This window comes from Petaurus breviceps, unplaced genomic scaffold (assembly GCF_028583685.1).
Source record: "Petaurus breviceps papuanus isolate PSGF00001 unplaced genomic scaffold, PetGlider_PUasm1.0 189, whole genome shotgun sequence".
Lineage (NCBI taxonomy): Eukaryota > Metazoa > Chordata > Mammalia > Diprotodontia > Petauridae > Petaurus > Petaurus breviceps.
The window spans coordinates 34628326-34642986 of NW_027185809.1; the positions used below are offsets into that span (position 1 = coordinate 34628326).

General features: G+C 37.4%; 1 protein-coding gene across 1 annotated transcript in view; it reads right to left on the reverse strand.

Moving 5' to 3' along the window:
- Window positions 1-9758, reverse strand: part of CCDC198 (coiled-coil domain containing 198) — a 58845-nt gene extending 49087 nt beyond the window's left edge. Inside the window, exon 1 of the mRNA XM_069091705.1 lies at window positions 9418-9758. Coding sequence (XP_068947806.1) covers window positions 9418-9640 — 223 coding nt within the window. The 5' untranslated portion in view covers window positions 9641-9758. The remainder of the gene's footprint in view (window positions 1-9417) is intronic.
- Window positions 9759-14661: the final 4903 nt, after the last annotated feature.

Below are 14661 nucleotides of genomic sequence, written 5' to 3' on the forward strand. Positions count from 1 at the left end.
TATAACAAAAAGATGATTGCACATGAAACTGCAAATCTACTATGTACAATTTGCTATTACTTTTATTATTTTTTTTTAAAGCAATCGGGGTTAAGTAACTTTCTCAAGGTTACACGGCCAGTTATTTCTGGGTGTGGTACTGAGTATCTGAGCCCGGATTTGATCCAGGTCATCCCAACACTGGAGCCGGTGCTCTTACTCGCTGAGCCACCTGGCCACCCCTAAGCAATTGGGGTTAAGTAACTTGCTCAAGGTTACACGGCCAGGTGTTTCTGGGTGGGTGCTAAGTGTCTGAGCCCAGGATTCAATCTCCAGGTCTTCTCAACACTGGAGCCGGTGCTCTTACTCGCTGTGCTACCTGGCCTCCCCCTGCTATTACTTTTAAAAATATAATAAAGATATCATGTAAACTTATTTTTTTCTTCTTTTTTTCCCTTTTTTCTTGTCTTCCCCCACTGTACCTTAGAGATGGCTATCATTACACACAAATAGATAAAGAATGAATTTCTTCTTTTTTATTTTATTTATTTATTTTTATGAATTTCTTAATGGTAAAGATTTCAAATTCTTTGATGTAATCTCAAGCAAAATGCCTCACACATTTTTTTCTTCTAAACAGTACCTGTTATTTCACTGGAAGAGCAGAAAGAAGGAAACAAGCATTTATTAATATGTGCCAGGCACTGTGCTCATTTGTGTGTATTTCATTTGGGCCTCACAACCTTGGGTAAGAAGGTACTATTATTGGCATAGGAAACTCACATGTAAGAATTTCATTCACTGGGGCTGGTAGGTGGTTCAGTGAATAGAGCACTGGCCCTGGAGTCAGGAGGACCTAAGTTCAAATCCAACCTCAGACACTTAACACAAAAACTAGCTGTGTGACCTTGGGCAAGTCACTTAACCCTGATTGCCCTCCAAAAAAGCAAAAAAAAAAAGAATTTCATTCACCAAAGGAGATTGTTAACTCATCTGAGATTTCATCTTACAGCTTTGCTTGAAGCACTGAGCTTAAGCGATGTGCCCATAGTTACATAGCTAAGTATTTATCAGAGGTAGGGCTTGAATTTACGTGTTCCTGACTCCAAGGCTGGTCCTCTAGCCACTCTAGACACTATTTCTCAATTTGAACATATTTATGAAGTAAGTGCTTCATAAATATTTGTTGGATTGGAATAGATGATACCCAGTCTTAGCCCTAGCCATTCTTATCTCCTTCATAGCCTCCTAATTATGGAAATAGTTATGATAATAATAACATCAACTCATGTTCTTAAAATAATTTAAGATGTAAGATAGTCTTTCCTCACTACTTTGTAGCATAGTAGTGCAATATTTTCCCCATTTTTTTTTGGATTTGCAACTTAATTGATATCATCATCATCATCATCAGTCAAAAGTGTCCCAAAAGCCTTTTTAACTGTAGTGTTTTAAACTTTGCAAAATACTTTGCACATGTAATCTCGTTTGTTCCTCACAATAACCCTGCAAAGTAGGTACTATTATTATCAACATTTTACAGGATGAGAAGTTGAGTGAGGATGAGAGAGGTTAAGTGCCTTTCCCAGGGTCACACAGCTTGTATCTGAGGAAGATACAAGAAGACTCAGGTCTTCTTGACTCCAAGTCTGGTGCTCTTTCCATTGTTTTTCAATAATTTTAGTCATGTCCATCTCTTTATAACCTTATTTGAGGATTTTTTGGCAAAGATACCAGAATGATTTGCCATTTCCTTCTCTAACTCATTTTACAGATGAGGAACTGAGGAAAACAGGGATAAGTGACTTACCCAGGGTCACACAGCTAGTAATTGTCTGAGGCAACTGTAGCAGCAACCATATTGGCATACTCAGGATGGCTGCTAGCACAGGTTCTTAAATCTCCTTTACTAGGAAAAATAGCTGTTCTAGGGGTCAACAATCTTTTTTAATTACATTAATTAGTTCAGGGGAAAAATCAGAACCCTGAACTTCAGAGAAAATCCAAACAAGGAAAATAGAGAAAATACAAGCAGAGAAATAAAGACCAACAGATAGGGCTAGTAATTGTCTGAGAAATTAGCACTGATCAACAGACAGATCCAACTGTCCTACACAATGCATACATAGTTAACAGAGAGAGATATACCAACATCTGGATTTTTCAAAGCCAGAGGACTTCTTAAGGCTACCCAGAGTTTCATGTGGTCAAATCACAAGAGTACTTCCAGTGAGTGAGCCCTAAAGCAAAATATGAACCTCAGAGAACATATACCCTTTTTAGAGCCAGAGAGCATCACAAGTCTCATGACTCAGTGCCTAAATAGAAATTAATAAAAGATGTGAAAGCCTTCCTACAAGCAGTCTCCCCTAAGCAAGCTTCCCTTAATGGGCTCCACATGAGACCTATTAATAGGTGAAGAAGATCTTAAATCCCATTAACATTACAGCAACTGAACCACCTAGCTGTCCAGATGAATACATGTATGTAATTTGTAATTAAGTAAATACAAACATATCTATGTATGTGCTCATTTTTATTTATTTATTTTCTTACTGACAGGAATCACAGGACCATATATTTAGAGCTGTGAGAGAATTTAGATATCATCTAGTTTCAGATAAGGAAAATGAAGCCCATAGAAGTTAAGTGATTTACCCAGAGGGGTAGGATCAAAAACATTTGGAAACCAATGGCATACAGCATTAGGAAAGGTGGGTTCAAAATTTGCCCATGAGACAATGGGTAAAATCCCTTAATCTTTCAGAGTCTCAGTTACAAGGGTGTACCAGAACCAGTTTAAACCCACTCTTTAGAGTTGATAGTTAAATTTTCAGTGTTAGCATTTACACTTTGGAAATCTGTTGATACTACAAATTGAGGCTTAATTTGTTGTATTGTTAGATTTAAGAAAGTGATGGAGGAAATAAAAATTCAGATTAAATTTAAAAGCAAAGCATACATGCTTTTTCTTTTTCTTTTAGAGAACTAGCTGTTAAAGATTTACCAGCATACCACTGTTCAGTTTCCTCATCTGTGAAATGAAGATAGCTTGAGAGATATCAGTGTATAAGGAAAAAGAATTTAGGCTCAGGGTCAAAAAGACCTATGTTGAAGTCATATGTAAAACTAAACAGAGAGAATTCTGGGAAGATAGAGAAGGGCAGAAAATTTGGACTCTAAAAATTTTCCCCACTAAATAGATAAAATAATGCCTCAGGGCAAACATAGAGCAGGGTAAAAATAAATAAGATTAGGAACAAAAACCTTGTTCTCCTGGGAGTAATCTGGGAACATGTGAAGAGAAATTCCATGAATAGGCTTGGTCCCTGTGAAGAGTAAAAACCTCCAGGCTAGGACCACTTAATCAATAAGCAGCAAGCCCTGGAGTTAGCTGGGTTGGTAGGCTACCTCCACCCCAACCCCAAGAACTTTTGCCCCTGAGACAGTGAGGGGAGTTAGGTGTCTGAACTTGGGAAGATTGAGGGAACCTCTGCTGACAAGAAGCGCAAGACCCAGCTTTGTTGTAGAAACAGGCCAGGGCTGAGAAGGAACCAGCACATGCTGGTGAGTGCAGAAGCTCAGTGACTGCAGATACCTATAGGAGCCTGGAGGTCTTGGTTTTGGTTCCAGGTCAGAGAGAAGAACTGAAGGAGGATCTGAGACCAGAGGCACTATCCCACATACTCCAGGACTAGAGGTGATTGCAAATACTAAGCTACCTCAAATTAAAAAAAAATGCACAGGATAAGTAGAAAGGATCTAACCATAGTGAGTTACTATAAAAATAGAGAAGACTAGGGTTGATCTTCAGCAGAGAATATTGAAGCAAAGAAATTCTTTTCTACCCTAAAGAGTAACACCCAATGGTCACCTGCCCAAAAAAAAATTCAAAGAAGAACTTTAAAATGACTTTAAAAATAAAAATGAGAGATATTGGGGAGGGGGAGAATTCAAGAAAAGCAAGAAGATTATGAAAAGAAAGTGAACCAATTAGAAAAAGAGATCTAGAATCTTATGGAAGAAAACAAATCCTTGAAAATCACAATTGGGCGAGGGGAAGCCAGCAAAGTTATGAGATCAAGACATAATAAAACAAAATATAAAGAATGAAAAAATAGAAGAGAATGTGAAACATATCATAAGAAAAAACAACTGATTTGGAGAACAGATCAAGAAGAGTAAACATGAGAATAATCAGACTATCTGAAAACTATGAACAAAAAAAAGAATCTTGATACAATAATATAAGAAATAATTAAAGAAAATTGTCCTGAAGCGTTAGAACAAGAGTGGAAAATAGAAATAGAAAAAATCCATAGATAATCACCTGAAAAAGATCCTAGAAGGAAAACCCACAAGAATATCATAATCAAATTCCAAAAACCCCACCTCAGGGATAAAATATTGCAAGCAACAACAACAAAAAATAATTTAAATATGGTAGTGCTACAATTAGAATCACACAAGACCTAGCAGCAGTGACATAAAAGACTACAGGTCTTGGAACACTATATATTGAAGATATATATATATATATATAGGTTTCTGGCCAAAAGTATCATACCCAGAAAAGTTAAGCACAATCCTGAATGAATGAAAAAAGACATTTAATGTATTGTGAAACTTTCAGGACTTTGTTTAAAAAAAACTCTCAAATTAAAAGAATATTTTACATACAAAAGACAAGAGAAATATGAGGTATATACCAAAGACTAATTACAAAGGATTCAATAAGGACAAACTGTTTACCTTTTATATATGTAAAATGTCTGTCTAAGATTGTTATTAGTAATTGGGTAGTTCATAAGAAAGATTAGGGTAGAATTGAGTATGATATGACTTTAAAAAGAAAAACTGTTTAGGAATAGCTAAAAAGATTATACAAATGAGATGTGAGAGGAAAAACTGACACAAAGGAATTATATGGGAGAGGAAGGCTGTTAGGTCTGCAAATCTACTTTCATTGGGAATGGGTTTAAGAGAGAATATATATTTACACACACATCTACATATGCATATATATGTATAAAAGTCTAAATTCAGAAAGAAATAAAATGCTAAGGGGATAGGGAGGGGGAAGAGGATAAGAGAGTGATCTTTAGAGAGGAGGATGAAGGAATAGGTCAAAGAGGGGTATAGAAGGATGTTCAGATTTGTGGAAATGGCAGGATAAGGGAGGGAACCTGGGGGGAGGGGAGGTTGCATAGGTTAAGTAATAGGAGGGCAAGGTGGTAGATAGAAGTAAAATGAGGAGTCAGGAGGGATAAGAAATATGCACAAACACAAAAACAAAGATCAGGAGTAGCATTTGTTAGGGAAAGTATATGTCTCTCTCTCTCCATACATATGTATGTATGTGTGTATATATATATATACCCACACTTATTTGTAGCCTTTTTTGGGAGGGGGGAAGAGCAAAGTAAAAAGTGCACAGCAGAGAACAAAAGGAAACTAACAAGGAAGCAACAATGAATTAAATACAATAGTATTTAATACATAGGCTTTCTTGAAATGGAAATTTATTGCTATATATTTTGCATCCTCTCACATTCTGTAGTGCACATGACATGCTTTTTTTCTCTTTTATTTTTTATATAATTTTTTGTTTCTTTTCCTCTTATCTATTGTGTGTTTATGTTTTAGTATTTAAGTCTAAAATTTCAAAAATGAAGTAAAAAAAAAAGACTAAACAACTTTAGGCAAGTCACTTTAAGCCCTCAGTGACCCTGACAATTCACTGGGACTGGAAATTGCAGAGCAGTTGACAACCTATATTGGAAAATGGAGTTTCCTAATGGAAAGAGCAACTAGGTGACACAGTAGATAAAATGAGTCTTCCTGACTCCAACCCTGGCACTTTACCCACTGTGCCATGTAGCTGCCCAGAAACCCCTTTAGAGGGTTACCTATTTGTACTAATAGGGACTTAGCTATAATATGTACATTAAATCAGGATGAATATTACATGTGCATGATGTATATAATGTATAGTCTATATGCACATTATAAAACACAAAATAGAAATTTTAAAAATGAGATAATGATGAAATAATTGATCTTAGAATAAATAGGAAATAACTAGAATTTGTTGATAGAGAGGTCACTTGGTCATACCCACACTTAAAAAAAAATCACTGAGTCAGCTCAGTGAAAAAGGGATTAGGGAGGGGGGTTCTTGAGGCAGGAAGAACAATTAGAAGGTTATTGCAATAGTCCAGGCAGAGCAAAAACTGAGGATATGTAGGAAAGTGGTGACTATAAGTAGAGAAAAGGGGATTGATTGAAAATATATGGAGATATAAAATTAAAGTTTTGGTAACTGATTGGCAAATCAAAGGTTGTGATTCTGAAGTGACTGAAAGAATGTGGGTGCCCTCAGCAGCAGTAGGGAAGTTTGGAAGAGAGCTGGATTGAGGGGATAAAATAATGTAATGAGATCTACAATGTGTCACAACATATCCATACTGCTTTATCTTGTACAACTCACTCTCTTTCACCCAGAATAAAAATGAGGGGGAAGGATGCCAACTGCTGCCATGGTATGAAAAAAAGCCTTTGGAAACCATTCTCTTGATATCTGCTACTGCTATGCAGTAATCTGGCCAGAGAGGTAAGGATGCTGGGAGGAGGGGAGCATCAGCAGTGAAGCTTAGGCTATTGGTTCCTGGATCAAGATTAAGTTTTTAAGTGCCCTGGGAGGATGATGCCAGCCTCAGAGGGGAGTGGAGTGAGAGTTTGTACAGCCAAGAGAGCAGAATGAGAAGAATGTTGATAGATATGGATAGGTGTGGCTGTGTTTGGACTAGCCAGAGCCAATTGCTTATCAGGTGACCCAAGTTTCCACCCTCTGATTAGTTGATTCCACACCTCCTTGGGATTAGGCCATGGTCCCTTTAAGGTCCAGCCACAGCCCTTACTTTAGAGACCACAAATATTTGTTAAGTTCTTGCTATGTGCAAGTCACTGTAGTAGGCATTGGAAGTACGAAGATGTTGCTTTACAAAATTAGTAAGAGACAGGAATAAAGCATATCGTTTGAGATGTGAATCCCCAGCCATGACATTATTTTTAATCCTATCATACATCCATTGAATAAATTCCATATAAAGAAAGTGGATGAATAACATAGATATTGAAGGCTTAAAAAGGGAGAAGCTCTTTTTACTTAAGTAAACTCTCACCAATGAAAGGGGTTGATTTCCCTTCTCCCTAGGTTGCCCCTTGGATGCAGCTATAATCAGGGGCCTCAACAGATAAGAAGCTCTTTGAGAAAAACTCAGATCCTCAAGGCATCATTTCTTGGTTTCATTTATAAAGGTGACCTAAAGGATTATAATCTGACAAAACCTAAATAAAAGTTCACTTCTTGGCTTTTTATAACAATTTAGACTCTCATTTTTAAATACCTTACTCACAATTCCCCTCAGTCTTGCTTTGCATTGCAATGGAAAATTCCAAGGTTTGTTTTTTTTTTTCCTTAATTTTTTTGGTATGTGGCCTATAGTCTTATTGGTATAAGGAACTCCAGGTGAGGAAAATCCTTTTACAATTGCACATCTATAATTATTCTGCTTACAGTTGTCTGAGAAATCAGAAATTAACTTGCCCAAGGGTCACCAACCAGTACTTTACCAGTGGTTTTCCTCATGATGAGAAAATGGATACAGCAATGACTTGTTTTTCTCTGTAATTCTAAATGAGCAGGTTTTTCAATATAATAATTATAATGATAATAATAATTATGATGATGGTCATAGATCTAACATTTATATGATGTATTAAGGGTCTCAAAGAACTTCCCATCTGTTACATATAGTTATCTCCTTCAATCCCACTCTGTGAGGTAGGGGCTAGTCTTATCACTATTTATAGATGAAGAAACAGAAGCTGAGAGACATTGAATGACTTCCCCAGAGTCATACATCTAATAAGTCTCTGAGAAATGATTTGAACTTGGGTCTTTATAACTCCAAGTTCAGCACTCTGTTCATTATTTCACACAGCACCAAATACCTTAGATGGAACTCAGTAATTAAAATATTTTTTGGTGAAAGATTCTCAGATACCAACTAGATGTCAAACATCACTATTAATTCCTTGCTTTTGAATTGGGCTTGAAGGCATTTTCTCATTTTTTCTCATTTTGTATTTCCAGTACCTGTGTGAAGAAGTATTAGGGACATGACAATATGCCTATTTTAGTGGATGAGCAACCAGATATGTATGAAAAGATTTAGTGATTTGCCTAAGGTCACAGAACTAGAGAGTGGTGCAGCTATACCTAGAACTCAGCTCTCCTGAATATTAGTTAATGATGTTTCTATTAGTATATACTGCTTTTTAAAATTTTTTGTTCTGGTCACTCATATCTAAGCACAGAAGAGCAGGTTAGAGCCTTGCCTTACAAAGTGGGTCCACATTCCTCATTCAATGGTAATAATTTTCTTGGCAAAAGCAAAAACTTCTATTTTAGAGATAAAACTGGGTCATAAAAGGCATCTTTATAAATGATAATCTAAAGAGATAATCCCATTCTATGATCAGGAAAATGAATGATGCATCAAATATATACACATACAGAATAGAAATTAAACCAGTCAATTGGTAGCAACATAGTAATATTATGCATATAAGTTTCTGAAACAGTTGTTAGTTATATGGAATAATGCTTTTTAACTAAGTAACTAGAGACATTTGTTTCTTCTGTAAACCTGGAATGGGAAAGAAAACCTGAAAGGCCATTAATGGAAATACTTGCTTTTAAGGTAGTTTGAAAATATCCAATAATAACCTTTTCTCAAAATGCAATTTTATTTAAGAGCTCTATCATAAAACACTGAGAAAAAAAGTTACTTGGACTATCCAGAAATAATTTGTAGTCACTTCAGGGTTGATTCCTGTAATTCAAGTAGGAGAATTTCTCTTCTTAACTTTAAGATGTACAGAAGAAGAAAAGAATATGAAGTAAAGAAAGGAATGTCCTATTCACTCATTCAGTTTCCCTCTGGAAACATTAGTGGTTTACAATTATTCAAAGCGTTTCAACTCTATTTCCCTGGTGATATAAGATACTATAAAACTTGTTTTTAACTTAGACCATAGCTGACTGATGATTGTTATTACTGATTTTTATAAATATACTTCGTACTAATGGTATAATATGAACCATGTATAAAAAAATAAGAAACAGTAAACTGAGATGTATCAAAATTATTTCCTCTCACCTTCCATCCAGAACTGTAAAAATCTTTCATCCCACAATCTCCTCTGCTCCCCTGGACATACTCGTAATTGCTAAACTTTTATCTTTCAATATCTTATCTTTTTTTAAGTTGTATTCAGAAAATTCCAGTTCTATGTAAAAACAAACACATAAGTCTATCAACAGCCTTCTTTCACCTGGAAGTCTAATTTCCATGCCATTTTTACTTTTACCTGAAGAATATCTTCCATACAAAGTCTCCCGAAGTGGTGGCAGCTGCCTGTCCAATGTTCTCTTCTTCTCTCGTAATCTTGCAAATGAATATAAACTTTGATCCTCTAGATTGTCATTGAATACCAAGTCCACAGGGCTGACTGGGGAAAACATTGGGTCTTTATCTTGCATAGGGGCCACTCTGGTCACCCTAGGGTGAGCCTTAGAGTGTTTTGATCCCATTTCACTTTAAGGACATTAAAAATATGAGTGGGGGTAAATGAGCAGAATCTTGGACTTGCAACTTGCCCTGTTATTAAGGTACTTTTCTTTCTTGTTGCTTTGTAAAGCAGTCTTTTAGTTCAAGACATCTTTCTAGTTCTGTCTCATTACACATAACCCCTTTGGACTACTTCATGATAAGCTGGTTTCTATGGTTACTCCCCTATTAACTCCTCCCTAGTCATTCCTGCATCAGAATTCTGTTACACATTGATTTCGTTGGGTTTTTCTCTGGAAGCATTTGTGTAAGGAACACTAACCTCTATTAATAATTAGGCAAATCTCTTAACACCAGAAAATGCCATTAGTACATTTGTAGTGGGGAGGCTTAGAAAATTTGATTGCTTTTGAATTCCACAAATATTAATTAACTAAGACCCCATTATGAGCAAGACACTTTTCCAGGAACCAAAGATACTAAGACAGAAAAATATACTCTCTGTCCACAAGGAGCCTACAGTCTAACAGGGGGATACAACATATTCAGAAATAAGTATACCATAAAAGCAAAATGGGATAAGAGAAAAGGAGAAATGTAGCCTCTTGGGGAAAATACATTCAGTTTGTGGGAGGGAGGACATGAACAAAGGTTTTATGGCAGAGGTATCACCTGACCAGCTTTTGAAGTAAGAAAAAGGATTTCAGCAGGAAGCAATGAAGCAAGAGAACATTCTAGTGTGGGGGTATGGCCAGCATCAATGAGTCTGGAATGTGGGAGCAGCCAGTAGTTCATTTTGGAAAAACCAGATATGAAACCAGTAGATGAAAGGGAGTGATGTCAAATAAGGCTGGAAAGGTAAGTTAGAACTACATTGTAGAGGATCTTGAATGCCAAGCTCAGGAGTTTGCATTTTATTCTACAGACATCAGGAAACCACAGTCTTGGCTTGTGTGTTTGTGTATGTTGGTATTTTTTATTCTGTTATTTTTTAGAAGAGAAGTGAACATTTTGCACAGAGGAACATTTTGGCACCTTTGTGAGAGACAGACTGATGCCTGGGGAAAAAAGGAAAGACTAGAGAAAACTGGGTTTTATTGTCCAAGAGCATGTACATTTGGGTATTTTTTCCTTTATGTATACAACTAATGTGGTAGCAGTACTCTACAGGATGAATTCTAGAGACACAGTAGACAAATTGATTAAAACTAATACTCTTTTCTACTGTGCTAATGGGTCTCAGGGAGAAGTTTGCGATGAGATTTATAACAACTTTTACATATAATTTACAAATAGATTTAATTTCTTGCATGGATTAATTATTTTTTTAAATGCTTTATTAACTTCTGATTTACATCACTCATTTCCGCCAGATTTTGAGTTACAAATTTTCTCCCCATTTTTTCCCTACCCACCCCCTCAAAATAGCAGTCCCACAGGATGTCCCCTCCTCCAATCTGCTCTCTCCCATATTTTCTCCCATACCCCTTTCAACTTTTCCAGTGGATCTCTATGCCCCAGTCCCTGGATATCTTATTTCCCAATTACATGCAAAATAGTATTGATAATAGTATATATATATATATATATATATATATATATATATGCATATATGTATATATATACACACATACATATATGAATATTTGATTTTAAAACTTTGAATTCCAGATTCATTCCCTTCCTCCCTTGTCACCCACCCTTACTGGGAAGATAAGCAGTTCAGTATAGGTCGTACATGAGTGGCTAATGCAAAACAATAACATAGTAGATATATTGTAAAAGACAGACTATATTTCCCTCCTTCCTATCCCACCTCCCACTTGTTCTATTCTCTACTTTGATCCTATCCCTTTTCAAAAGTGGGTGCTTCCAACTTCCCTCCCCCCAGCCTGCCCTCCCTTCCATCATCCCTTCTCTGATCCCCTTCCCCCCTACTCTCCTGTAGGGTGAGATACCCTATTTAGTGGGTATTTCATTCCCTCCTCAGGCCAGATTCAATCAGAATAAGGTTGACCCATTCCCTTTTGCCTTCCTGTTCTTCCCCTCCATTGTAACCATTTTCCCTTGCCTCTTCTGTATGAGACAGTTTACCCCAATCTGTCTCTCCCCATCTCCTCTCATTATATTCCTCTCACCTCTTAATTTCACCTTTTAAGTATCATCCCTTCCTGTTAAATTGGTCCTGTGCCCTCTATCTATGTATACCTGTAAACATATGTACACACATTCACATATATATTCATATGCCCATATACCCTCATATATATATATATATATATATATATATTCTCTTCAACTACTGAGAAAAGTTTCATAAGTTACAATTATTGTTTTTCCATGTAGGAATGTTAACAGTTCAACTTTGATAAGTTCCTTATGATTTCTTTTCCCTGTTTACCTTCTCATGCTTCTCTTGCTTCTTGTATCTGAATGTCACATTTTCTGTTCAACTCTGGCTTTTTTCAGCAAGAATGCTTGAAAGTCCTCTATTCCACTGAATGACTATATTTTCCCATGAAACATGATACTCAGTTTTGCTGGGTATGTGACTCTTGATTTTAATCCCAGCTCCTTTGCCCTCTGGAATATCATATTCCAAGCCCTTCAATCCCTCAGTGTAAGAAGCTGCCAGATCCTGGGTTATCCTGATTGTGTTTCCACAATATTCAAATTGTTTCTTCCTGGATGCTTGTAATATTTTCTCCTTAATCTGGGAATTCTGGAACCTGGCTATAATATTCCTAGGAGTTTTCTTTTGGGGATCTTTTTCAGGAGGTGATCAGTGAATTCTTTCAACCTCTATTTTGCTCTCTGATTCTAAAACATCAGGGCACTTTTCTTTGAGAACTTCCTGGAGGATGATTTCTGGGTTCTTACTTTGGTCATGGCTTTCAGGTAGTCCAATAATTTTTAAATTATCTCTCCTGGATCTATTTTCCAGGTCAGTAGTTTTTCCCATTAAATATTTCACATTGCTTTCTATTCTTTCATTTGTTTGGATCTGTTTAACAGCATCTTGGTTTCTTGTAAAGTCATTAGCTTCCCTTTGCTCCAGCCTAATTCTGTAGCCATGCTTCTCCTCATTGAGTTTTTGAGATTCTTTTTCCATCTGGCAAATTTGGCTTTTTAAGGCATTCTTTTCCTCATTGCCTTTTTAAGCCTCTTTTGCCATTTGAGTCAGTCTGTTTTTTAAAGTGTTATTTTCCTCAGTCAGGCTGTTGACTCTAATTTCATAATTTTCTTGCATTGTTCTCATTTCTCTTCCCAATTTTTCCTCCACTTCACTTATCTGCTTCTTAAGGTCTCTATGGCCTGTAACCAGATTGCATTTTCCTTTGAAGCTTTTGGTGCAGGAGTTCTGACTTCACTGTCTTCCTCCTGTTCCATACTTTGCTCCTTTTTGTCCCCAAAATAGGAGTGTAATGTTGGAATCTTCTGTCTGCTTTGTTTCCTTTGCCTAGTCATGTTTCCCCTCAGTCACTTGACCCCTGGGCTTTTTGCCACAGTAGTACTCTGCCACCAGACGGGGGAGTTTTCGTCCCAAACGCTGGGGTTTTCTCAGTTGCCAGAGGTATTAGCTGGGTACCCTCTCTGAGGTCTCCACACGCTCTGGCAAGCTGAACATACACCCCAGGACCTCCACCCTAGACTGCAATCCAGATCCAAGCAGGTTAAAGCAAGAGGGATTACCCCTCAGACTTGTGCTTGGTCCCCCTACACTCTGCAGGCCAGAAGCTGAAGCTGCCACGTGGCGCTGGCTGGCTGTGCCAGCCCCTCAGCAGCTTTTTCTTGTCCCATGGGGCAAAAGCCACGCACTCCCACTTACTGGTCCCAAAGTCCAGACTACACTGCCCTCTCACTTTGTGTTTTACATCTATGTGTTGATAAATCTGGAAATGGCCATAGCTGCTGCCGTTCTGCAGTCCCTCAGGCTGCGGCTGGTCAGGCCCACCCTGGGGCTAAAGCCTCTTCGTGGGGCTGGGCTTGGTTCCCAGAGCCCTGCGGGCCCATTCCTGCCGGCCTGCTGGGCTGTCCTCAGTGGGAGGTTAGCTTCTCTGTGTCATTTTGTGGGTTCTGCAGCTTCAAAGTTTGTTTAGAGTCCCCTTTTTACATGGATTGGGGAAGGTGGAAACAGGAGCAGCAGGGAGGTCTTGCTTCTACTCCTCCATCTTGGCTCCCATCCGCATGGATTAATTATTATGTATTGACCATGCTATTGATACAGTTTATAGTTTATGTTTACAGGATCCTAAAACTATGTTTCTAATACAGTTTAAGTCTTTTCTGCAGCTGATTGGTAAATGGGAAATCAATCTCTAGTGATCTTGCAGCAATGTAAATTATGTGTCTGGATGGCTAAGCAGAAGTGATGTATGGCCTAAATTTTAAATTCCTCCAGGCAATTGCTTTCCCCTATCCATTCATCCATTGGACTTGAGGGAGACTATATCACGTGCTATTTGGTAGACAGGTATCATACCATAATAAATTGATATTATGAATGGAAACCTCTCTAAGAGATTGCTAAATCAGGGAAGCTCCCGTTAAAGTGAGTCATTGAATGGAAAGGCCAAATATTTACATAAATGAACTATGTTGAAAATAGCAAGTACTGATTTCAGTTCAGTTCAGCTAACATTTATTCAATGCCTACTCTATGTAGAGCATTGCATATGACAGTAGAGAAGATTTAAAATTTAAAAGATAATCAGTCCCTGCTATTGTAAGGCATATTGTCTAGTTTTTATTATTGTTCATTTCATTTCAGTCATGGCCAACTCTTTGTGGATACATTTGGAGTTTTCTTGGCAAAGACATACTGGAGTGGTTTGCCATTCAGATCATTGTACAGATGAGGAAACTGAGAAGAGCAGAGTGACTTGCCTAGGGTCACACAGCTAGAGTCTGAGGCCAGATTTGAGCTCAGGAAGATGAGTCTTCCTGACTCCAGACTCAACACTCTATCTACTGCACGGGAGATATGATGCATAGATATAACTCATGGTTCAGAACATCTTGTTTCTGAGCTTATGAGAACTGG